This window comes from Lepisosteus platostomus, chromosome 1 (assembly GCF_059453375.1).
Source record: "Lepisosteus platostomus isolate fLepPlt1 chromosome 1, fLepPlt1.hap1, whole genome shotgun sequence".
In the NCBI taxonomy this organism is placed as follows: Eukaryota; Metazoa; Chordata; class Actinopteri; order Semionotiformes; family Lepisosteidae; genus Lepisosteus; species Lepisosteus platostomus.
In genome coordinates this window covers 64017096-64043630 of record NC_142611.1, presented here as the reverse complement: position 1 = coordinate 64043630, position 26535 = coordinate 64017096, and the positions used below count along the sequence as shown (strand labels likewise).

The following is a 26535-nucleotide window of genomic DNA, read 5'->3' as shown; positions in this document are numbered from 1 at the left end:
TCTCTCACCCTGTCGCCCGGTTTGAGGACGGGCTCGTTCTTGGTGCCCAGCTTGTTGAGGAGGGTGTAGGCCAGCTTCAGGCTCCGGGTCCACAGCTTCCCTGCAGGCCGACAGGGCACGAGTACAGAGACACACAGACAGGAGAGCGAGCAGAGGGGGGGAGGGATACACAGACGCACAAAGAGAAAGAGGGGCCAACAGGCAGGAAGAGAGCGAGACGGAGACAGAAAAGCACAGGTTCAGACGCACACATCACGCAGATGAAAAGACGGGGATGCAAAAAAGACACGAGACAGAGAGACGTGTTAGAACTAAGTGAAACCTCTACTCGGATTCTGCAGACACAACCGAGGGATAGTTCTTTGCTCTCATGAGATAACAACTCTGGTCTATTTAGGCAAACAAGCAAATATTACTCTTTTCACTAAAGTCGCTTTGCATACGACCAAGAACAACAACTCATGGCAGAGAGAAGCACAAAAGAAAATCGTTTCAGTCTGCTCCAGTGAAGCAGGCCTGGAAGTTTGCGCAGACGGATTCCGAGATCCGACACAGAGAAGAGCGGACCAGAAGGAAAATCCTGGTCGTGCCCATTCGGAGATCCGCACGGCACTCACCGTAGGTCAGTGTGTAGAGGGGCTTGCCAGTGACATCCAGGGCAGTCAGGGCGGGGCTTTTGGGCTGTGTGGTTCCCCAGCGCTGCAGCGCCGCCTGCAGGGCAGGAGGCCAGTTGCTGACCACACCCAGGGGCTCCCCCTTCACCGGGATAATCTGCCGGCCCTCCGGCTTGGGCTGGTTGGGGTCGGGCTGCGGCACTGTTGGGGGGGGGGGAAAGGACACAAGAACTAAATAAACGGGACAAACCAGAGCAGGTCATTCGGGGCATCGAACTCATCTGGTTTTCCAGGATCTAGTTAATCCCAGGATCTCGTTTAGCCTTTCTTTGAAAGGCGGCAAGATGTCAGCTACAACAACGCTAAATGGCTTGTTGCCGACTCGGGCAAAACTTCGCATGCAGAAATGGCTCCTGTTCTGAGTTTTAAATGCACTGTTAACAGACGTGATGAGGATCAGTGTCTGCAACAATCCACGGTGAGATTTGAAATAACACCAGGTACTGCCCAGGTAGCCTGGCCTCTTCACATATCTATTTCTACAGTCCTGTGTAAAAGTCTCAGATATCCTCCATTGCTTTGCTCTTCATACACAAACAATTCAGTCCTGATCTATTGAACCTGCAGGCACTGTGTTTCAGTCCAGCAGCTGATCCTGACACCTCTGTGTCCTGTCGTGTAAAAAGTGTTCTTTCAGCTCTGTGGGGTTGAGGAGCTCCTGCTGACTGACCAGGAGCCCCTGACAGCTGGTCACCACGCTAGACTGGTCAGTGTGACAGAGCAGCCCCTACAGCCTTTCCTGCTGGCTGCTCGTGTCCGGCTGTCCTTGAGCTGCTGGACGGTGCTTGAGAGACGCTGGTCAGAGAGACTTGAAGGTGCTGAATGACTCCTCACCCAGCCTGAGCTGCATCAGCCCCAGTCACAGGACTGAGAACAGATCCAGCACCAGCTGGGGGCCTGGAGAGAATTCCTGGTGCTCTTCACACAGGGATCCTGGCTCCTATATCCAATGTATCTAAGGATTTGGCACAGCAGAATCCAGATCCATGCAAACAGTCAGAGGATTTAGTGATCATTATCTTCAGTGTTCACTATGGATTTTGGAGAACCTCAAGAACTAAAGCCAATACAGTGACTTTCTACTCTTGTACAAGCATCCTTACAAAGACCAGATGTATTTGCAAGAATATATTTGCAGGAATAAAAGCAAGCTGTCTGAGAATTAACCTGGGTTTGGTACAGCAGGTCACAAATCGCAAACACATGCTGATTTGGAAAAGAGATACAAATATTTTCCACATTTTTAATGAACAATCATTTTTATCTTACCCCTGTTTTGAGAAGATACACACTGTCAGAAGCACTGAGGTTTAAGGGTATAAAATGCAACACACACTGAGCCCGAAGAGGGTGCTAGTCAATGCAGACACTCACCCTCCACGATCTCCTCAAAGTCGTCCACGAAGAACTCTTTCAGCGGGGGTCTCTTGGGCCGTTTCAGAGTGTTGAGGAGCTGCTGGATCTTGGTGGACACCCGGCTGCTCACTGGGACGCCTGGGCACAGAGGAGAGCAGGGCCTGTCAGGGTCAGTGTCACACCTGCCCGAGACTCTGTGAACTGCCCCGGTCCACTCTGCCTGCGCACTTTCCACTCCGCTTAGCTGGCTCCCACTATGAAGCTCAGAATGGTATAATATCTTAAGTGGATCTTAATGAGTTAAAAAATATTTTAATTACATGTTAGATGGGTGATCCGCTTCACCCAATTCAGGGTCGAGAGCCAGAGCCTGTCCCACCAAGCAACGGGCGCACCCTGGACAGGACGCCAGTCCAACACAGGGCACACAGAGACACAGACTCACACCAGGGCCCGTTTTCCCAGAAGCCAGTTAACCTGCCAGCATGCCTCTGGACTGTGGGAGAGACCCATGTGGACACAGGGAGAACCATGCACACTCCACACAGGTAGCAGCCCAACCCAGAATTGAACCCAGGACCCCAGTGCTCTGAGGCAGTATTGCTAACCATTGCTCACCTGCACCGAGTTAAATTGTATTTTAATTACATATCAGATTATAAATTATTTTTCTATTGTCTAATTACCTTTACGGCACCTTTGACTAGTAATCAACCATACTGCTGAAGGTCACAAGTAATTCCACTGCCTGCTGTCAGCATTACACAACGGGGAGAGTCACAACAGGTTACACAACACGGAAAGTTTCCCCATCGAATTTGCCACTTCCCTTTACCACCAGCCCCACGGTTCAAAGCGTGATACAATTAGACCTCCGCTCACTCGACACAATATTAGCACCCCTCTCCCAGCCCCAGTCAGATGAAGAGACTCCAGCGGGGGGTAGCGGGAGGCTGGGTTTGAGGAACAGAGGACAGACTTCCATCACTCTTCCTGACCACAACAAAGCCCCAGATCTCTATTCTGTTGGAAACTGCAGGAACCAGCGAGATGTACATTTCCATCCCCAGACACCAGTGTCGATCAAGCCAATTCCACTTGACAGATGTGATGGGTTGGGTTCCCACCACTCCAGAGCCCCCGTAAATAGATCACGGCCTGTCCTGATTAACACATTATTGACTTGCTGGCGCGACACCAACAGCAATGCACTGCGCGGTGCGGGTTCCTAATATTTTGGTGATTAGCATATTCTGGTAAGTCTTAAAATGAATCAAACCCCTACACAACGGGACCAAACCGCTCCGCAATGGGAGTCCAGATCTCCTTCCCCGCAGCCACGCATTCTGCCCTGCAGAGGTGTGCAGCAGGGGGATGCGCATCGCCCTGCCACTGCACAGCAGCTCCAGCTCACACTTCAGCAGCTGCAGGAGGACTCAACATGATCTCCAAACGCTACACGGGCACATCAACCCAAGCTCTGTATACTGGTTTGCACAGCAGAGGGGTAAAACCCCGTGGCCTGGTGGGAGTCCTGCCGTATGGAGGCAGGCACACAGGCACCTACCGGACGCACCGGACTCACCGTCAGCTGTGTCCATCATGCTGGAGCGGCTCTGGCCCCGGCTCATGCCCCTGACGGCCACCGCAGGGGGCAGGTCCACGCGGGACGACCGCTCCGGGGCTGCAGAGGAGGAGGAGGTGACGTCCGGGGGGGCGCTGGCGTTGTCTGGACAAAAACACGCGGAGGGAGAGACCTCAGTTTGGTCAGGCCTGCTGGCAGGACAATTCCTGCTCAACCTGCCCTGCAGTCGCTAATGCCTCAAGCACCGCGTCAACGTTAGCTTCAATTAATCTTTGATTTAATAAAAAAAAAAGCACAATCTGTACCTTCAATCCAATTCTCGTAATTCCTGTGACACTTATCTTTCAGAAAATAAGAAAGCTTCCAACAGCCTTGCGTGTCTGGTAGCAGATCGATCCAGGACTGCCATCCTTTGTTTTTTTTAACTAAAAAGGTCCAAAATAGTCAGTGCCAACACCACCGCTGGGCAAGATTTTAGCCACTCCCGAGGACTGTACAGGCCCTGAGCCACTAAAATCCTATTGCTCAAAATAAAGCAGTCCAAGCCAGGCAGATTCTCCCCATGTACTGATCTAAATCTGAAGAACCTGTTCCTCCCTCACAGTGAGGGAACACTGCGTCTGTGCCCGTTTCTGCATTGTCTGTATAAATAGAACAACTCCTTTCACAAACATTACAGCGCAGATTGCTAACAATACCACAGACAGCATCCAAAGGCATTATTCTGCAAAGCAGGCAGGCCGGTGCCTGGACTGCAAGACTGAGACGGCTTTATCCTCAATTTGCAGTCACGCGCATTAGGAGAAGCTCTCTGCATCACCAAGACCTCGATCTGAATAATACACCATTCTGAGCACCGCTTTCCAGAAAGGACACTGCTGCTCTGGAGCGCGTCCAGAAAGGAGAGACCGAGTACAACACTGGGCCAGAAAGAGTGTCCTACAGCAGGGGGTCCCACTCCTGGTCCTGGAGCCCACACACCTGCCGGGTACTGCTCCAGCCCCCCTCTCAGCTACAGCAAACGAACCCTTTATTGACGTGATGATAGAATTATCCTGAACTGCTTTCAGTTATAACAGTTGAAAGATGATATGATTTTAATTATGAAATATGGTGGATGTCTCCACCCCTGAGGGCAGAAGGCAGCAAGAGCACTTGATGTCATGATTCACAATCCCTGGCCATGCCAACCCACTGCACTTCTACAGAGTCAGCTGTGAAACTCGTACCAGAGAAAACCAATGGAAACTGAGGAAAATTGCATTGATGGCCGAGTCCTTAACAGGCTGCCCAACCATGCTGTTGAAGACGACACCCTGGGTTCTTTCAGGAAATGTCTGGGCGAGACCCTTGGATCAGTCAGCTACTAGCAAGCAGGTTCCAAACAAAGATCTAGCCTCTCTCACGTTCTTAAAGGTGAACGTTGCAGAAAAGCTGTCTGTGTAACACTCGACACCCCGAGGACAGAGAGAGGGAGAGAGTGGGAAGGAGGCAGAGGGGCTAACAGACTAACTGGGAGAACAGGGAGTCAGAGGGATGTGGTCAGGGGAAAAAGAACCGAGGAGGACTCTGGGGGGGAATGGGTGTGGGGCTGGAGACCGCAGTCTGTGAATTTGGCAGCAGGGGAGGGGCGGGGAGGTGTCGAAGAAGAGAGGAAGCCGAAGGGGCTCGTACCCAGGCGTGTGTGAGCCAGCACGTCGGCCAGCGCAGCGCCCTGCGTCTTGGTCTCGCCGTGGGACAGCGTGGAGGAGGCGGACGAGGAGGTGCTGGAGCCCTGGACCGAGCGGTTGATCCAGCAGTCCGCGTTCTGCAGGCCCTGGGTCAGCGCCGCTGCGAGAGCCGCCTGCCTGCGCAAGGAGCCCTCGTCTTCCGACGCCGAGGAGGTGTCTGCGAGACCGCGGGGAAGGGGGAGAGAGAGAGGGCGTCAGGTCAGGCAGCAGGGACCTGCATCAGCCCGCAGTCCCCTTCTCCGTGAGCGCCGCACGCACCCAGACCACTGCCTTACACGACCGCTGCTCTGCGGTTCCACTGCTGGAGGATTGACACTAATCACTCCAGCTACCGCAGGAAGTACTGCTACCTGCTCGGCCAGCTGGCAGTTCTACCCCGGACACCAGCTGACAGAGAGTGCAGCTCACCAATGGTCCCGCATCCCACATCCCGAATAAGGCCATCACCCCTCCGTCCCTGCCCACGACACCCACCCCTTGACTCCTGGACAAGATTCTGCGAGATTCATTTCAGCACTGTTAATCCTTTCCATCTCTGCTTCTGAAAGAAGGCAGCCGCAAAATAGATGTCAAAAATTATAACTGTTGACACGGGAAGACTGTGGGTGAGTCAGTGAGATGTCGGAGATCTCCAGGAGCTGGGTTCAGGTTTTCCCAAGCTTAGGTCAGCAGGATGACATGCAGAATATCCTGCAGGCCAAGGCACCCCGGAGCAGAAAAAAGGGAGCTGAACTTCCAATCCACTCCCACCACGCCGCTGTAATACAACCATCTAAGTAACTGCGAAATTGATCAGGCTGGCTAGCAATTCATCAATTCAAGAGATGGGCAGGCATAACTCTGAAGCTGGGTCACTGACCTGGGGGGGTGCAGGTGTCGACGGGGGACTGAACGAACGTGGAACGCCGCTTGGTGGGCATGGGCAGTGCCATCTTCTGCTCCTTGTGCTTGGCCAGCGCTGCCTGAACTGCTTCTGTGTGGATGTCTGCGGAGACAAAGGGACACTGGCATAAGAGTGGGGAAACGAGAGCCTGGGAGCGAAAGGGAAAGGGAGGAGGAAGAGTTGAGGGGGCAGAAATAAAAGCATAGGAAAAGTAGAGGCATCTCCTGGGGAAAGCTGAGGAAGTTTGGGAATGTCCAGAGGCAAAACACCAGGAAGGGCTGCCCCAGTGATCTGAAGTTTGGCAAAACGCAAATGGTCTTTGAAGTTCCTGAGTCAGGAGTGTCACCCGTACCTATCGGTAAGAAAGCTTCCAAGTTAACATTTAAAAAGAAAGCAGTCTCACCTTCGACTATTTATAAAAACACTGAAGAAACGGAGCCCAGTCTTCTCACACTTCTTCTGTAAAAAGAAAGCTCTGCACTGGGATGGGAAGACATCCTCACAACCCTACTGAAACCTCTCAAAAAGAGTTTCACACTTTTTGACCCAGCCTCGAAAAAGAGTTAAGGCTTGCCAGTGAACATCAACCCTCTTCGAACACCATGCTAACCTCCACAAACGCTTTTCCCATCCTGATCCTGTAGATTGACTTTGCCTGCTCCCGGGGATTCACAGAGACTGGACCCTGCTTCGGCACACCTCTCGGTGCTCTACTGTGATCCCCACAGTATCCTTCACGCCTCGGAACAGCCCCGCATCACTCCCGTACAGGTGCAGGCAGGCCCGACGTGCAAGGCTGGGACAGCACCCTCTCCAGATCCGGAGCAGAACGCACCGTTCCCACCTGTCACCCCCACTGCAGCTCCGCGGATCTGCCTGGACTCCCCAGGGGACTCGCTGCTGCCGCCACCCAGGAGGGCAGATTTAGCGCCAAGCGTGCGCGTGAGAGAGGAGGGGGGAGCAGAGAACAGCGTCTGGCACGATCAGGGCTCCCCCAGCCCATCAATATGAGTGGCGGGAAGGGAAGGGGGTGTTCCCTCCGCAAGCTATCCGTTTTTGACTCCTGAAATGACTCCTTGCCCCTCTCTAAAGTGACGTGAAAACGCTCAGCTGGACACGTTTATCACAAGTCCTCCTTTTCCTGTGCTAGGAGCGGGGTTACTAAGAGCCAGGCGAGACTTTACAGCGGCGCAGTTTCACAATCGTCCACTCTGGGAGCTCAAACCCACCCCTGCCCCATCCCCCCAGCTCCCATCCACACACCACGACAGCGACACAAGCCGAGCGGAGCGTGCCTGCTACTACCTGCGCCGAGCACCAGCAGCAAACAGGAAACAGGAACGAGTCACAATTTCACATCCTCCTCCCGGGCAGATTCGAGGGCCTGTCCTGAGAATCTTCACTGTGGTCGCCGCCACCTTCCCCCAGACCCCCGCCAAACAACCTCCCCCAACTCCAGGGAGTGCAGGGAAGGCGCCCGAGTCGAGCCCCCGGCACAGCAGCACCACGCAACAGACAGAAGCGCAGAGACAGAGCGAAGGCCCAGCTCTGCTCAGCGCCGCCTGCTGTGGTTTCCTGCAGCTTCCTGTGTCTGTAGGTAAGTTGTTCAGCAGCACAGATTCATCGGAGAGAGAGAGAGCGACAGCAGCTCAGCCTGCACACGCAGCACTCCCTGCCTGCCAGAGGGGGCACAATGGGCACAATGGGCAGCTAAGACACTCCGTCAGCACCTTTCAAGAGCACGTCGCGACAGCAGCGCCCGGCCGTGTGTGCAGACTTTACTCCATCAGGAGTGCAAGGGCCTGTGAACGCAGCCTGCTGGGAACCGCCCAGAATCCCCTGCGTCACAACCCCACTTCGCTCACTCCCCCTCCTCGCTGACTCTCTCTCCTCTTCCCCTCCTCCTCCGTGTCCCTGCCTTTCACTCCTGCATCCCTGTCTCACCGCAGTCCTGCCCTCCCGTCCTCCCCCTCTATTGTGATCACAGACAATCCCCCCCCACCACCACCTTCACCGCCTTTCCTGCTGTCCCACAGCCACCTCCTCCTTCCCCGCCCTCGCCAGCAGACTCACCTGACCGGTAGCGGTCATCCCTGGTGCCCCCCGAGCGTGAGCGGTGGTACCTCGACGACGAGGCCGGCGCCGGACTGGGCCCCTGGTTCCGCTGGTCGCTCTGCAGGCCCGGCTCCACCCCTGTGGGGAGACAATCAGAGGCACGTCACACCAGGCCACCCCCAGGGTCGCGAGCGAGTCCCCCCCCACCCCCGTGGGGCACTGAAGCACGATTCTGTTCCGGGCTTTACTCCGAGCCCCCGACTCGCACCCAAACCTGCAGAACAGCCTCACCTCAGGAAAACCGTTACCATTCATCAGACTTTTACCCACCATGACAAAAATTAACCTTTTTTTTTACATACTGAGGTGTGCGTCACATTAGTGTAGAAGGTTACCACGTGCCCTTACAGATACCAGCCTTCTAAAGGCCCGTGCAGTGTCAGAGAGACATGAAGACCGCAGACACACAGGCCCACTAACAGCCTTACTTTGTGCCTGCGCTTGAATGCTGTCCTATTTTCATGGTGATGGGTTTGTGAGGGCTCAGTTAAAGGCTGTAGTCAGAGCTCGGAGAATGGAAGGCGTCTCTGCCAGCTCAGCTCTCCACGCTGTTTCGCCTCCTTCCTTCCCTCCGCAAGGTCGGGCTGCCCTCTCTCTCTCCGAGCAGGCAGCCGAACGCCAGCCCCTGCAGCCCCTCATCCATCAGCCCGCCCGAGCTCCTCCAGCTCGCCCGTGCCCCTGCGGTCGGGGGTGGGGTGGGGGTTTGTTTCCCCCACAGATGCCCGTTTTGCCGACTGTTTTTTTCATTCCTCCCAGGCGAGCAGATCCACGGCTCTTTTCAGAGGTGGATTTGCAAAGGCGCACTATGACTGCGGCCGGGAGGGCGCATCGGCCAGGCTGCCTGACGCGACCGCGCCGTGGGCGCAGGGGCGCGGCGCCAAGCGCTTCGAAAGGGAAACCTCTGGCGGGACGCCCAAGGAATTCGATCCCGGCTGCACACCTCCTCGGCCCTGCTCCAGGAGGAGAGACAACCCGAAATGTGCAGGAGTCGTGATGCAACAAAGCCAGTGTTTTTAACCCCCGCAACTGCTGAACGCAGGTGCTGCTGTTCCACAATGCTGTAGCCTGTATGTCTGAACACCTACGGCCTGTTTTTTTTTTTTAAAGAGCCTCTTCACTGCCCCATCTGACTTGGCAGTGCCTCTTCAAGGCAACTGTGTAGGCCTGCCAGTCGCTGCCGCCGTTATTACTGTGTTCACTTTGCGTACGTTATAACAGGAGAGCAACATCCCTTCCAGGACCTATCGCGACGAGCATTTGTACAACAAAAATGACTTGCATCCATTCACTTTGTGGTGGTGTGGTTGTCCGGATTGCGGAGTGAATTAAGGAAAGGGGGTGCGTGCAGGTGAGGGCTGGTTTAGGGCGCGGGTCTAACTGCCTGCGGGCTGCACGCTGGAGCCGCAGGGCTCGTCTGGGGGTTGGCGCTCTCTAAGCCCTCACAGCCGGAGAGGCTCCGTGTGCTCGCAGGCCTGGATCAAAGAGCCCAAAGGTCACCTGTGAAGTCTCCCGGAAAGCGGAGACGCCAGGCCTGCAGGCGGCAGTCGGGATGGGGGCGGGGGACCAGGCCGGGCGGCTGTGCCACACACAGCAGGGGGCTCCCTGCCCAGACAGGCACCTCGCCGCCTGGGACCCCTGCTGCTTTCAATTCAATTCAATTCGAGGTGCTTTATTAGCATGACCGATAGGTACAATCAGTGTTGCCAAAGCAAATAAAAATAATAAAATTAACATGGAACAAAACAAAAAATAGAAGTAAAATAAAATCTACAGACATGTTACAGACATTTACAACAAAGACATATTATAAAATATTGACATGTACTTTCTCAGAGAAAGTATATGTCAGTATATGTATAAGTATATGGCAGAGCAGCCAGCCAGCCAGCCAGCCAGCGCTCGGCTTGACATCAATTCAACCGGCTACCGATCCCGGTGTGCAAAACCCTCAAAATCCCTGATCAGCTGACTTCTTCAGAGTGAGCAGTGAACACACACACACACATTAGGACACAAGTCTAAACTAGGTGGAAGAGTATGTAAACACAATGAAGAACAAAGCACATCTGTACACAAAGGGTGGTGGGGACGTGGAACAAGCTACCCAGCCATCTAGTTGTAGACAACAGCCTGGCCTCTTTCAAGAAACAGCTGAGTGGGATCCTTGGAGCAATTAACTATTAACTGCCAGACCTAGCAGGCACTAATCCCTAACATGCCTTAAGAGAGATACTCCAGTAAAACACCGGTAAAGAAGCGAACGAGTGCAAGTCGCGTCAGTCGTGTTTTCTCAAAGACACGAACAGTAAGCCCAGTATTTCATCTCCCCGAGTTAACATCAGCCCAGAGGCGTTCAACGACGAAGAAACAGCCTGTGACAAAACACACGTTGCACACACACCTCAAGGCTGTGTCTCCGCGTCCCTGGCTTTCAGATAAACGCCACGGAGGGGCCACCGCCGATGGCGACTCTCCGGCCCGGCCCTCGGCTCAAGTTCCGCGCTGGCGCCCGGCCGGCACTGAACTCCTGCAAACGCCGGCGTGCTCCCGGCTCAAGCGAGCTCTCCCCGCCGGAGCGACCCCGAGTCACGGCCGGAAACGACCGCACAACATACAAACTTCGCCGCCGCAAAGGAACACACACAACCTTTGAGCCGCAGAAGGGACTGCCAGAGACACACCTACACGTGTCTCTCTCGGCTCAGACACCGCACTCAAAATCAAGCCTTTTTTATTTTAATTACTTCCTAGCTCCGCCGTACCTTTACGTATCACACAGAGACGCAGCCGGCAGGGCTACACCTGAAGCGCTTCCAAACACGAGCCCGCTCCACAGACCAATCCTTCCCTCGCCCCGCGCGATGAGGTCATCGATTACATCACCGCGAACCAGAAGACCGCAGCCCCGGTTTCCAGGGGCAACAGAAGATCAAAAGAGAGGCTCCCGCCGGCCTGACGACTCGGCGATGGAAGGGTCGGATTAAATGGCCGGCGTAACCGCAGCTCGAAATCCTTCAGCACGGCTCGCTGTCTTCAAGAACAAGTACGTTTTATTTAAAATAATTATATCTGCCGGCTGGACCAATCTACAGCCTCTCCTCCATGTCCCCTTTAAACATGTTTAAAGTTGTCTCGCCGCAGCATTTTCAGAATCCATATTCTTGTACGATAAACCTTCAAAGCAGTACCAGAGCCTCCACTGCGCGTTTTTTTATTCCCTGGGGCTGAAGCTTGAATGACGGAAAAAAAAAACGGCGAAATGACTCGTGACGTCATCACTTCAGCACGTCAGAGGCGGAAGTTGCGAAAGTTCCTGGTAGGCAACACCCAAACTAATCCCAACATTTTCATTCTTAAAACTCTCTTTTCATAGTCCTTTCCTTAACACCAAATGGGTTCTCAAAACCCTATGAGTGCCTATTTCCTGCACCCAGGGAAGTTGGGGGGCCCACACAGTTAAGGCTGGAGCGTCTGTACACACAAGCATGTCGGACTCCTGCTCATATCACTAACCACCTGCACCCCAGGATCCCCTGAACGATCAAACAGCTCACGAGCCTGCTGAGGCGGGAAATCTCACTGGAGCTGCAGCCCTGTGTTCTCTCCTGTCCCACCCTGAGGAACAGTGAGCCTGTCTCTCAATAATAATACAGTGTGTGATCTCCTGTCCCACCCTGAGGAACAGTGAGCCTGTCACTCAATAATAATAATACAGTGTGTGATCTCCTGTCCCACCCTGAGGAACAGTGAGCCTGTCACTCAATAAAAATAATACAGTGATCTCCTGTCCCACCCTGAGGAACAGTGAGCCTGTCTCTCAATAATAATAATACAGTGTGTGATCTCCTGTCACACCCTGAGGAACAGTGAGCCTGTCCCTCAATAAAAATAATACAGTGTGTGATCTCCTGTCCCACCCTGAGGAACAGTGAGCCTGTCTCTCAATAATAATAATACAGTGTGTGATCTCCTGTCCCACCCTGAGGAACAGTGAGCCTGTCACTCAATAAAAATAATACAGTGTGTGATCTCCTGTCCCACCCTGAGGAACAATGAGCCTGTCTCTCAATAATAATAATACAGTGTGTGATCTCCTGTCCCACCCTGAGGAACAGTGAGCCTGTCTCTCAATAATAATAATACAGTGTGTGATCTCCTGTCCCACCCTGAGGTCAGTGAGCCTGTCACTCAATAAAAATAATACAGTGTGTGATCTCCTGTCCCACCCTGAGGAACAATGAGCCTGTCTCTCAATAATAATAATACAGTGTGTGATCTCCTGTCCCACCCTGAGGAACAGTGAGCCTGTCTCTCAATAATAATAATACAGTGTGTGATCTCCTGTCCCACCCTGGGGAACAGTGAGCCTGTCACTTAATAATAATAATACAGTGCGTGATCTCCTGTCCCACCCTGAGGAACAGTGAGCCTGTCACTCAATAATAATAATACAGTGTGTGATCTCCTGTCCCACCCTGAGGAACAGTGAGCCTGTCACTCAATAAAAATAATACAGTGTGTTCTCTCCTGTCCCACCCTGAGGAACAGTGAGCCTATCACTCAATAATAATAATACAGTGTGTTCTCTCCTGTCCCACCCTGAGGAACAGTGAGCCTATCACTCAATAATAATAATAATAATAATAATAATAATAATAATAATAATAATACAGTGTGTGATCCACTGTCCCACCCTGAGCAACAGTGAGCCTGTCACTTAATAATAATAATAATAATAATAATAATAATAAATAAATAATACAGTGTGTGATCTCCTGTCCCACCCTGAGAACAGTGAGCCTGTCACTGAATAATAATACAGTGTGGGATCTCCTGTCCCACCCTGAGGAACAGTGAGCCTGTCACTGAATAATAATAATACAGTGTGTGATCTCTTGTCCCACCCTGAGGAACAGTGAGCCTGTCACTGAATAATAATAATACAGTGTGTGATCTCCTGTCCCACCCTGAGGAACAGTGAGCCTGTCACTCAATAAAAATAATACAGTGTGTTCTCTCCTGTCCCACCCTGAGGAACAGTGAGCCTATCACTCAATAATAATAATACAGTGTGTTCTCTCCTGTCCCACCCTGAGGAACAGTGAGCCTATCACTCAATAATAATAATAATAATAATAATAATAATAATAATAATAATAATAATAATAGTGTGTGATCCACTGTCCCACCCTGAGCAACAGTGAGCCTGTCACTTAATAATAATAATAATAATAATAAATAATACAGTGTGTGATCTCCTGTCCCACCCTGAGGAACAGTGAGCCTGTCACTGAATAATAATAATACAGTGTGTGATCTCTTGTCCCACCCTGAGGAACAGTGAGCCTGTCACTCAATAATAATAATACAGTGTGTGATCTCTTGTCCCACCCTGAGGAACAGTGAGCCTGTCACTCAATAATAATAATACAGTGTGTGATCTCCTGTCCCACCCTGGGGAACAGTGAGCCTGTCACTTAATAATAATAATAATAATAATAATACAGTATGTGATCTCCTGTCCCACACTGAGGAACAGTGAGCCTGTCACTTAATAATAATAATACAGTATGTGATCTCCTGTCCCACACTGAGGAACAGTGAGCCTGTCTCTCAATAATAATAATACAGTGTGTGATCTCCTGTCCCACCCTGAGGAACAGTGAGCCTGTCACTCAATAATAATAATACAGTGTGTGATCTCCTGTCCCACCCTGGGGAACAGTGAGCCTGTCACTTAATAATAATAATAATACAGTATGTGATCTCCTGTCCCACACTGAGGAACAGTGAGCCTGTCTCTCAATAATAATAATACAGTGTGTGATCTCCTGTCCCACACTAAGGAACAGTGAGCCTGTCACTTAATAATAATAATACAGTGTGTGATCTCCTGTCCCACCCTGAGGAACAGTGAGTCTGTCACTCAATGTTTCACGTGATGCACATACAGTAACTGTCCATTTACATGTTTGCACTGTAACCGTTGTGTCAATTGCTTCTGCTCTGGCTACACTATCTCAGTGTTGCAATACGTTTAAAACTCAGAAGCTAGACTTTTAACTCACACCAGAGAGTTGGTAGCATATCACTCCTACACCTAAGTCTCTATATTGGCTGCCTCTAAAGTCACGTATTCAATATAAGATCTTGTTACTGATTTTTAAGGCTTTATAAAATGTGGCTCCATCACGCATCTCTGCCCTCCCCCATATTTACACTCCCTGCTGCGGGCCCCGCTGAAGCTGAGCCTTTGCTCACGGTGACTTCTGGTGACTGTGCTCTTTTTCTGCCACTGCTTTTTGTTATGGAATCCCTTTCCTCAGACTGAGGAAAAAAATTGTATGAGAAATGTTTTGAGTCTCTTCAAATCCAAACGCAAACCTCTCATTAGGGCCTGTGTCTGATTGCCCCACATTCTTTGCATATAAACCTGTATATTCTTATTTTATTTTCCTTTTACTTTTTTGGTACTCATCTTCATTTTCTTCCTCACCATGTACAGCTTCGCTGGGGTTGGAAAGGCGCTTTATAAATCATTGTTGCCGTTATTAAAGCTCGTTGAGTCTGAATCTGAAGATGGCAGCACCTCCTAGTGGTCAGCCTGAGGTTCCTGCTGGCTGAGATGCTGGGCGCCGCGGGGATGGCGGTATGTTATTGCAGTCCAGCTCTGCGCCTCGTTCTCTCCAGAGCGGGTAGCGCAGGGGTCACCGCCGGAGAGCTTGGCGTAGTGGACCGGGAATTCCAGCTGAAAGTCCAACTGTCCTCCTCGCTTACAGCGCGGCCTCCAGCCTGGCCAGAAGGCACAGACACTTGCTCTAGTTTCCCCTTGGGACACAAGGGGTTTTCCACTGCCCGGGCCGACGTCCGACCACGAGCATGCGTCAGCCTGAATCAGAGAGACTGTCATCGTCCTGCTGCACTGCCACCCCTGCGAGCTCTCAGGCACATTCCGCTACCAACAGAGCCGCAAAGCTGGAATGCCGGAATGGGTGTCCGATGCTTTAACGGTCCGAAGCTGATGCCGTGTTCCCGAGTGCAGGGTGTCCAGCGGGCCCACGCTGCCCTGGACCCAGGGACCAGCCCCCCCCAAGATCAACTCCCTGTGATGATGTCATCCGACAGGGGAAAATAAAACAACAGGAAAGCAGAGAGCATTAACCATGCATCTGAAAGAGGACGGTGGAAGGGAGGGGGAGGGACTGGGGTCTTTTCCGCCCATCCCCAAATCTTTTCGTAACCATGCGTAGGCTCATCGCATCTCTCCCACGTGGCTCTGTAACTCAAGGGCTGAGTCACTGTACAGTGTTTGGGCTCCCGTCTCATTTTCAAAGGGAGCGAGCAGCACCAGGTGTCAAGACCTTACTGACTGTCCTCAGGAGCTTACATCACAGCGAGGCCCCAAGAGACTGGAGCTGTCCTCTTTGTCAAATAAAGATACAATACCTGCACGAGCCCTTGTGGGGAGTGGGTCCTCCTACCAGGAAAGTGTAATTGTTAACAAGAGCAGCAGAAAGGTTTCACAATTTATTCAATGCTGCAGTTTCTTCTGAATCACGTTTTGTACAATTTTTTAATGAAGCCCTCTCCACAGGTGCCACTGTTTGTACCCCTGAGGCAGGTGCTTTGTTTGTGTAGGTGGGGGAGGGGCAGCCCTAGAACAAGAGGCACCTAGTCCCACAGTGCCAGCAGCAGAGCTGAGGCACCACCATAAGACTGATGCAGTTCTGACCGGTCGAATGCAGTTCATGGGTGCCTGTGCACCTGTAGGAGGCACTATTGCACTGCAAGCCAAGGCTACTCCAACCCCTCTCCCATTTAATTCGAGCAAAGCCTGGCCCGCCTGGGGCGTCCCGGCTGCAGCTGGATCAGGACACAGCCCAGGCCGAGTGCACACCGAGTCCCACGCCGGCTGTCCCAGCCCGCTCCCATGTCTCGCCTGGGACCCCCACGCGCAGCTCTCTTCCTGCTCTGTCGCTGCGCACCGCAGCCCTGTCTTCTCAAACTGCGCTGTTGTGGTTTCCTGTAGTGCCAGCACTGATTTAAATGTTTCAGCGCGCCCGCCCCTCCGTGGTCACATCTGAGCAGCAGCCTCGCTGGAATGACGCAGCAAAACCGCTCCTCTTGTTCCTGATGGTTATACCGGTCTGAGTCTCTAAAGAAGACTTGACAAAAAAGGAAGGCTCACCCCTCCTCCGGTTTTAACTCCAGCCAAGTTTAGTTTTCTCCCTGGGGTGGTTTCTGAGCTCAACTGGAGCTCCTGAAACTTTGGGGGGGTCAGACCTGTAAATGGTACCAGCGCTGTGCTGCCTGCTTAGGTCCAGAGGTGCCCTCTTTCAGGCGCCAGGAAAGAAACAGGCTGGTGGAGAAGGAAAGCCAAGGGTGACATGATGGCACACTGGTCAGCACTGCGGGCCCTGGGCTCAATTCCAGCCCAGGGGCACTATCCGTGTGGAATCTGCATGTTCTCCCCTGTGCTTGTCTGGGTTTCCTCAGGTGCTTTGGGTTCTTCCCACAGTTCAAAGACATGGTGGTAGGCTATTTGGTTGCTGTGAAAATTGTCCCTGGTGTGAGTGTGTGAGTGTTAGTGTGTGTGTCTGCTCTGCAATGGACTGCCGTCCTGTCCAGGGTGTACCCTGCCTTGCACCCTTGCTTGCTGGGATAGGCTCAGGCTCCCCCGCAACCCTGTACTGGATAAAGCGGTTAGAAAGTGGATGGATGGATTTAAACGCGAGCAGGAATGAACACCAGCAGACACAGGGGTCCCCAAGGACCAGGGAATGGGAACCGCAGTTAGCCGTTAGCTGTTGCACTTTCCTGGTCCACCACTAGAGGTCAGCCATGCCCTGCAAATCAAACCTACACAACAGCCCCCAGATTTCTCATCTCTGCTTTGTCTTCAACTCCCTCTTCCCTTTTCCCTCCCTCTCTATCCATGATTCCGCGAGCCAAGATCCCACTTGTGACAGCTGATCCTCGCGTCACTCCGCAGTGTAACAGGATCTCAGCCCACCCCCCCCACAGGGCTGGGGTTTAAAAATGCTGGGAATCGGCGGCTCGCTCTCTGCTCCTCTGTGACCAGCACTTCCGCCCCCAAGCCGGCTGGGCTCGCTGAGCGCAGGGATCATCTGACACCCACCCTTGGGAGTGGGAGACAGACAAAAGCTTGGGGGTTGGAAAAGCAGAGAGAAAAGCATGAGTGGGGAAGGAGAGTGGACTGGTCTTTCAGCAGGGGGACAGAGGGAATCCGCTGATGGATTCATGGGTCCTGTTGTTTCCCTGCCAAGCTTGGCGTTATCTAGCCATACCTTTTTTTTTTAAGTTTTCAACTGTAACTCGCTGGCACTTTGTGTTTGTTCTTTACACGTGGTTAATGACTGTTTGTGTCTGGCAGGACTGTGGCAAGACCTCCGACGTCTGTCGTTCTTACAGCTCCTCTGACTGGGGCTGCGACTGGAAAGAGCTGTGGGGGAAAGGGGTCGCGAGACGAGAGCGCGGGACAGAGGCAGGGAGGCGTGGGAGGGGGAGAAAGACAGGGAGAGGGAGAGAGAGGCAGGCAGGACACAGACACAGAGGGAGAGTTAGAGACCGAGCCGCGTGGAGACCGAGGCAGGGAGAAGGAGAGGATGAGGGAGGGAGGGGTCAGGCCTTACCAGGTGTCTGAGGGATGTAGGGTGCCAGCAGCTTGGCCCTCTTCTTCTCGTAGCCCTTCTGCGTGATGTCACCTGGAAGCAGGAGGAGAACACAGGCCGTCAGCCAAGTGCCTGGGCAGGGAGACATCTCACAGCAGACTGGGGGGGGGGCTTTATAAAATCCCCCACAGGGCTCCCCCAGAAACCAGGCTGCATGGGGGTGCTCTCTCCCCATCCCCCCCGCCTGGCTCTGGAAGAGGATGCTGAAGAAGTCCCAGCCAACATTTTTTGTCCTTGCGGCTTTTGCAGACGCAGCCTTATAAAGTCATGATACTCACGAGAACGAAATCTGCCAGAAGTTCAATGGTGAGAATTAACCAGGCAGGTCAGAGGAGACCAGATCAAACCCACAGTGCCTCAACCGCTAGCTTCTCCAACTCGCAACATGCTTTAAAGGATCTTTCTCAAGGGAATTCTTCCTACAGGCATCGTGTGTGTGTGGGGGTTTCTAAGTCACGTGACAAGGGGATGATTTCAAAATCAAAAAATGCAAAGACAGAAATGCACAGACACACACAAAAATAGCAGAAGCACAGCACAGTTCACCGGCTCACAGACACCCACCCCCCTACTTCCTGCAAACTGCCTGCAACCCCCCAGCCCAGCCCGGTCTCGTTGCTCATTTCCTCTCTCGCTGCCTGAGCAGTGTTAGGTGCCCACCTCCTCAAGCTTCAAGCCCCCCACTCCACCACCAGCAGGACCCTGTGTGGCGATCACACTGGGGGGGGGGGGCAGGTCACAGATGGCACCACATCTCCATGACAACCACAGGCTCCTTCATGGAAGTTACTTACCCCCCCCAATTCTGTACTCTGGGCAAGCTGCCCAGCTCAGGCAGCGAGGACCCCACATCCGCTGGCCAGTGTCGGTCTCCATGGGGCTGAGGCCGAGACCCGTACGGGACACAGGACAGGCTGTACGTTTGAAAGTGGGGAACACCGGCCCCGGATGAAGTGAGCGTGGCTGACTGTTTCCAGGGGTATCGGAGGCATGAGCGAGCCCGTTTCCGGACACCGGGGGGACAGCACGTTACTGATCCTCCTCCTACTGTGCGAGCACCTCTCCGCCTCGAGTCTGCGGCGAGGAGGAAACTGAGCCCTTGAAGAATAAAAGGAGGCCCAGCTGGGCCCCGACTGCAGCTCCCTCACAGCCGAACAGCCTGCTGGAGCACAAGAGGACATTGTGTCCGAGAGCCAGCAGGCCCGACCGCAGTAGTCAGCCCCGTCATTGACATTGACAGCGGGCGCACAGGCTGGCGGGCAGAGGGGTCCCCTGGCTGCACTCAGGAGCTGGGGGGGGGAGGGGGGCATTGTCATTAAGGGGCCGGAGCACAGAGGAGGATCTGTGCTGGTGGTGCTGCGGGGCCCAGCCACACACTGGCACTGCCCGGAAGGCTGAGAGCCCCCTTTGTCTCTCTGGCAGCCTGACAGTCACATCTACAGCCCTGCGACCTGTCGGACTGGCACAGCCTTGCTGCGCAGACTGCCAGGGCAAGCAGGAGGAAACAGAGAAGCATAATCTACTTGCAATACAAGAGCAGAGCCATGCCTTGGTTTTAAAATCAGCTAGCCGCTCTCTGCAGAACAAGCATGACTGGTCTTCCTCTAATCAGCGACAGTCTTCTTGTTCTGACGGCCCAGGTTAAAAAGCCTGTGATGTTTTGTGAAGAGCATCTTCAAGAGGGATTTAAAGGAACTTTGGCTCGGGGGGATCCTGCTGCACGTCGCCCACAGAACCCCCCAGCTGTGCGACCTCTCCCGAGCCAGACAACCATGGGGGGACCCCTGGCTGCTGTACCCCTCCGGTCAGCCGCTGCGCTGGAGTGTGCCCCCCTGTCTCAGAAGGGCAGGGGGTGTCAGTACGCGTGTCTGTCCCGGGCAGTTGCAGAACTGTTTATCTGTGTGACTGTAAAGTGCTTGAGTAATAGGGGCCCAGCTGGAGAGGGGTGATGCATCGGTGACCCCCTACCGCCCCATCCTCCCCCCCACGGCTTTGCGAGTCTGCCAGTGAGTCACTGCTGGTGCTGGGGTGAGGGGGGCAGTGTGGGAGGAGGCTGGCTCTTGGGCTTCGGTGACTCAGGCCTGATCCTCCACAGACCAGAGTGTGAGCCGTGCAGTCCAGTCCAGGAACCAGCCGAGTGGGAGAGGGCGGCTGGCTAAGCTGTGCTGCACCCACACACTGGGAGATAGATACAAGGGGTGCTTAAAACTCAGTTTCAGATCCTGATTTTCAACATCAGCACAAAATAAAAAGAGATGAAGACTCTCACTGATTTTACTGGATATAAGGTGTACAGTATACTGTACACACAGCAGGTGTGCAGTGCCAGCAGTACCTCCACCAGGGGTACAATACACATACAGCAGGTGTGCAGTGCCCACAGTCCCTACACCAGGGGTACAATACACACACAGCAGGTGTGCAGTGCCCGCAGTCCCTACACCAGGGGTACAATACACACACAGCAGGTGTGCAGTGCCCGCAGTCCCTACACCAGGGGTACAATACACATACAGCAGGTGTGCAGTGCTAGCAGTACCTCCACCAGGGGTACAATACACACACAGCAGGTGTGCAGTGCCCACAGTCCCTACACCAGGGGTACGATACACACCCAGCAGGTGTGCAGTGCCCACAGTCCCTACACCAGGGGTACAATACACACACAGCAGGTGTGCAGTGCCCGCAGTCCCTACACCAGGGGTACAATACACACACAGCAGGTGTGCAGTGCCCACAGTACTTCCACCAGGGCTACAATATATATATATATGCAGCTGGTATACTGTGTCACTACACACCAGGTGTTAAGTGCATAAATAGTACCTTGCAAAAATCTTTGTTTAAAGATTTCATTGTTTAAAAGCTTACGTTCATGACAGGTATAGGGACATGACATTTTGAAGTGGCAATTAATTGACTGACACAACCTACCCCGCAATTAAAAAACAAAGAAGCAAGCAGATAATATGGGAAAAAAACTGAAAAGGCATGACTGCGTAAATATTCAGACCTGTGGAAAATCAAAATTAATTGAGGTACACAAAATTATCTTAAGGAGCCACACAATTAGTTGAGTGCCCTCTTGTCTGCGTGTAGTAATAGCGGTCCACATGATTTCAGAAAAAATACACCCCAGTCAGGTAGTGAATTTTAAGAACACCATGTAACCATATAGACTAAGGGGCTCGGCAGAGGAGTATAAAAACATTTCAAAGACCCTTAATGTGTTTATCGGAGCATGGGGAAATCGATCATGAAGAAGTGGGAGGCACCCATACTGTGCTGACCAGGCTGCGCCTTCAAACTGAGCTGCTGGGCCAGGAGGACAGTGACTGGTGAGGGACGCCAGCGTGAAGCCAGCAGCGGCTTTGAAAGAGCCACACAGCTCAGTGGCCGGGAGGGGAGAACATGTTCATGGGTCAGGACCATCCTGGTCACTGCACAAAGGGGGGCTTGTATGACACTGAAACAATCTCAGAGCCCATGTGAGATTTGCAACAATGCACCTACTGTAAGTGATACAGCAAACCCAGCAAAAGGTTTTGTGCGAGGAGAAGACAAAATTAGACGTGTCCAAGCATGGTGGAAGAAGCATTTTGTTCCAGTTATTCTTTGCATCAGCAGGGACTGGGAAGCTTGTCAAGGCTGAGGGGAACACAGATGGACCAAAGTACTGGCAAAATGTAGGAGAAAACCTGCTTCAAACCTAAAACTGGGACAAAACCTCACCCTCCAGCAGGACGATGAGCTGAAGCACAAGGCCAGAGCTGCTCTGGAGTAGCTTATGAATAATAGTGATTGAGTATCCAGTCAAGTCCTGACTTGAATCTTATTGAGAATCTGTGGAAAGACTAAAAAATGTTGTCCATGAGTAATCCCCAAGCAAACTGAGTGAGTCTGAACAAACATGCAAAGACAAATGGGCAAAAGACTCACCCAAAAAGAACTGCAGCTGTAAAAGCAGAAAAATGTGATATCACCAAATACCTCACATATACGTATTGACATATTTCCATTTTTTTTTTTTAGTTTGGTTGACATTTACAACTTACCCTTGGAGGTCTTCAGTTTGCACATTCAGGTTTTGAATAAAACATTATGTTTAGAATGCATCATTTTGTAATTTCACAATATGGATGCGATAAGGCAGTGGTTAGCATTATTGCCTTGCAGCCCCGAGTTCAATTCCAGACTCGGGGTGCTGTCTGGGTGGAGTTTGTATGTTCTCCCCATATTTGCAAGGGTCTCCTCCCACAGTCCAAAGACATGCTGGTAGGTGTATCGGTTTCTGGGAAATCAGGCCCTGGTGCGAGTGTGAGCGTCTGTGTGCCCCGTGATGGACTGGAGTCCCTTGCTTACTGGGATAAACTCCAGCTCTCCCCTGAGCCTGAACTGGAAGAAGAGGTTAGAAAACAGATGGAAGGGACACCATAGGAAGGGTGCACTGTAGTTTAAACCTGCTGCACAGCATATAACAGCTGACACTGTTGAATTGTCGTTGAATTAGAAGTTGTTAAATACAGTACACGCACCCTATCGAAAAGGTCCGGGCCTGTCAAGTAGACAGGAACTCGTGCACCTTCCCCAGCCTCGCGGGGCAGTCTGCCCACAGCGCAGCACAGGGCAGGAGGTATCCGCGCTCATCTCCGGTGCCTTCACTGCCAGTGACCCACATTCCCAGCTGGACACAGCCTCCGGCACAGCAGCGCGATCAATTCGCCCAGACTGGCCTCGCTGGGCTGGGTCCCAGGATAGGACAGACTATCCCAATCACACGGACACGGACAAAGACCCCGCCCCGCAGACACGGCGCGCTCAGAACGCCTGTGGGGGTGGGTTCCTAATATTTTGGAACGTGTACACCATAAAAAGAGCGGACAACAACCACACACTCTTGCAGGAAAAAGGAAAAGAAAGGCTTAACATCACTGCTGCTCCTCTTGTTACAAGATGCATCTCGTTGTACAAGGGAACGATGAAGCCTTTTCAGCTCTAAAACGGCCTCCCCTGCAGTCCCCACCCTGGCACAGCTCTCCGTGCAGACGGAGGAACAATTCAAGGTGTCCCCCCATCAACCCCAGACTGAAGATTTCTTTAATGGGGTTGCAGTGCCCCCGAGGATGACAGTGGTCTCCCCAGACCCCCATGCGGGATAAAGGCAACAGGTTCCCTCTCAGGCCCAACTACAATAACTGCCTTTAACACAAACACGAGGACAACACGAGCGCACGTTTTAAACCCAGCCCGTTGAAGAGCTTGTCAAAACCCTCAAGGGCCCTGACAACGAAACACCAACCAGAAGACACGAGTGGACACTCCAGGGAAGTGCATTAAAAAAAGAGAGCAGATTGAATCTGAAAGCAGATTCTTTACTCAGAGTGGTGGGAGTGTGGAACAAGCTGCCCCTACCCTGGTTTCTTTCAAGATTACCAAATTACCAAACTAATTACTAATTACCAAACGGGCCAGATGGACCGAACTGCCTCTTCTTGCTGGTGACCGTGCGCCAGGCGTCGAAGAGCAGGGGAGATGAAGATGGGACAAGCCGGACTTGCGGTTCGGACCTGGTGGGTCCCCACAGTCCCCCTTGTAGCTCCCCTGACCGATGAACTCCGCTCTCTCCAGCTCTGCAGAGGCCCTGCACTGTCAGCCTCCTGCCAGGCTAAGAAACTCGAGAGCATGCTGCCAAGATGCTGCCTAATCCCACGCACTCAGCCAAGCGCGCTTATCCGCAATTAGAGCAGACCGATAGCGTGCTGTAATCAATCTGCAGCAGATTAGGTCCGCAAAGGGGGCGCCCCCCCTTTCTCGTAACAGCACAGCTGGGGCACAGCCCGCAGCGCAACTGCAGCTCAAGGGCTCCCAAGACTCCTGCCTCCTAAAACCTTACTGAGGTCCACCGGAGTGCAAGTGCAGCACAGCCCGGTGAAATCATGGGAAAAGCTACAGCACACTGTAGTCAAACCCAGCAGGAGCATGGGGAAAGCACAGCAGGGAGCAGCTAAATTCAGGGAAAATATGGGAAAAACTGCAGCACATTGGAGTAAAACCCAGTAAGATAAAGGAGGAAGCATAATCAAGTGAAGAAAAGCTCAGTGAAATCGTGGGGAAAACTTCAGCACACTGTAGTACACCCCAGTATGATTAAGGCAAGCACTGGGGTGGAGCGGTGGCTCTGTGGCTAAGGATCTGCGCCTGTGGCTGGAAGGTTGCCGGTTCAAATCCTGTGGCCGGCAGAGGAATCCTACTTCGCTGGGCCCCTGAGCAAGGCCCATAACCCCAACTGCTCCAGGAGCAGTGTATAAATGGCTGGAGCAGTGTATAAATGGCTGGCCCTGCGCTCTGACCCCAAGCTTCTCTCCCTGTCTGTGTGTCGCATGGAGAGCAAGCTGGGGTATGCGACACAATGCAAGAATGCAAGAAATTGTATATGGCCAATAAAGTGATCTTATCTTAAAAGTGCCACAAAGCCCTGTGAAATCATGGTGAAAGCTGCAAACCACAGTAAACAGCAGAATGGCTAAACCTCCAAAATCCCAGGTGATTCATTCCAGCTCTGGAGCCTCTTAACTACACTGCAGCACCAGGACTGCAAATCAAGGTCAACAAACTCAGCGCAGACAGAAACGACTGAAGCTGGACAACGAGGAGAGCTCCTGTAGTTCAAAACTCTCATTTGATTTTTTCCCCCAGTCACTGTGTCATATCATAATCTGAAACTGTTCCGATTTCCCACAAATCCCAGATTAAACCGTGTTGTTGGCACATCCAGTCCAGCGCATCCCCAGAGGAGGAGAAGGCAGCACTCCATGGGAAATCCCAACTGACCGCAGGAGCCAGAGGGGGCAGGGACTGGGAACAGATTCTCCATCCGGTTCGTGCAGGATGAGGTTTCCCCGCGGCATCCCATGGAGACGAGAGCATTTCTACATGGATTCTACTCGGCCACAAACCACGTGAGAGCACATGCAAAAAGGTATGCAAGGACGTTGCGCCTGAATTCTTCTGAAAAGCTTTGGAATGAATGTAGATCAATGAAATGCGTCCTTTAAGCCTCCAGTCCATTACAACAGCTGCCACACAGTTCCTGCAGCAGTGTCTCCTCCTGTACTGCAGCACCTGGCCAGTCTGAACTGGGAGTTAGCTTAGGGGCTTAGGGCTGGAAATAAGAGTCTGGGACTGGAAAGGACACAGCACTATTGTGAAGCTTTCGGACAGAGTTAGGGATCAGGGAACATTGTGGATAGGGAGGTAGCCAGAGGAATGAGATCAGTGTGGAGCTATGGCGGCCTCTACTGTGATAAAAAGCACTATACAGAAGCCGGAGCTGCCTCTACACAAAGCCCTCTTGACAACTAATTCTCCCTCTGCCACCCAACCCTCTCTCCTCCTCACAACAAAAGAGCACAAACCAATGCGACAGAAACTCCCAAATTGCAGAGTAATTAATTCCCCACACCATTTCTTCCTACCAGCAATTACTTACTCCCTACTATTTAGTCTCAATATCCTGGAAAACTAATTAGGGCAAACAAAGCAGAAAGCGACAATAGTCAGCTTGATATCAGGACATCAGGTTTAGGGGCTCTGATGTTTACCCACGGGAATCCTTTTCCCGCAGGGAACAAGGTTCACCATCACACACGCTCTGTGGCGTCTCACAGGAGAGCTCTCAGTGATGTCCCTGCGAGCCTGTGGGCACCACTGCCCAGAAAGCACAGATCTAGGACAGACCCAACACCGATATCCCCTCACCCACCACATACCACCACCACTTAGCACCCTTTCCTGCTGTACCAGCTCACAGCTGCGCACATCTGCACACGGATTCATTCCCCAGTCGCAGTCCACTAAGGACAGCCCCAACCTGGACAGGTGCTGTCTGGACTGTACAGGCCAGCCTATTTCCAGAGGAATACCATCTCACAGTGGCAGCACTGAAGAGGGGGCAGAGGAGCAGCCTGGAGATGGGAGGGAGAGGGAGAGGAGCAGCCTAGAGCTGGGAGGGAGAGGGAAAAGGAGAAGAGCAGTCTGGAGCTGGGAGGGAGAGGAGCAGCACAGAAGCTGGGAGGGAGAGGGAGAGGAGCAGCCTGGAGCTGGGAGGGAGAGGGAAAAGGAGAGGAGCAGGCTGGAGCTGGGAGGGAGAGGAGCAGCCTGGAGCTGGTGAGACAGACTGCCACAGCCAGGCAGTTTTTCAGAGCCTGGTCTGTGCCAGCCCCAAAATAAAACACCACTTGTTGTGCCAGTTGGCAGCCTAGGTACTCGCTAGAAAAGATTTCCAGCCCTTTATTTTTAGCCCGAAGTGAGAAGTCCATTAGGAGAGCTCTGGGACCGTGGGGGTGGACTCAACAAAGGAGGGGCAGTGGAGCGTGGGAAATTCGTACACTGACGCAGGGCCTCGTGCAGAGCGATGCTGTGTTAATGCCCAACAGCCAGGGGCTCACCTCTCTGAGCTACCTGCCTTTCTGACTGAGCTGCAGTGGTTCATCACCCGCAC

The 26535-nt window shown here is 52.7% G+C and overlaps 1 protein-coding gene across 4 annotated transcripts in view; it reads right to left on the bottom strand.

Annotated features, from left to right (window-relative positions):
- LOC148678417 (disco-interacting protein 2 homolog B-A) overlaps window positions 1-26535 on the bottom strand; it is a 62693-nt gene that overhangs the window by 21570 nt on the left and 14588 nt on the right. For 2 of the 4 annotated variants that reach the window (XM_088633499.1, XM_088633500.1), the window contains exons 2-9: window positions 17997-18068; window positions 8302-8421; window positions 6205-6330; window positions 5290-5502; window positions 3616-3759; window positions 2049-2168; window positions 618-815; window positions 9-100 (exon numbers count right to left, since the gene is read on the bottom strand). In XM_088633499.1, the coding sequence (XP_088489625.1) occupies window positions 9-100; window positions 618-815; window positions 2049-2168; window positions 3616-3759; window positions 5290-5502; window positions 6205-6330; window positions 8302-8421; window positions 17997-18068 (1085 nt within the window). Of the gene's footprint in view, window positions 1-8; window positions 101-617; window positions 816-2048; window positions 2169-3615; window positions 3760-5289; window positions 5503-6204; window positions 6331-7533; window positions 8015-8301; window positions 8422-11105; window positions 11247-17996; window positions 18069-26535 lie in introns of those variants that run through there. The other 2 variants (XM_088633501.1, XM_088633502.1) reach the window with 2 other exon arrangements.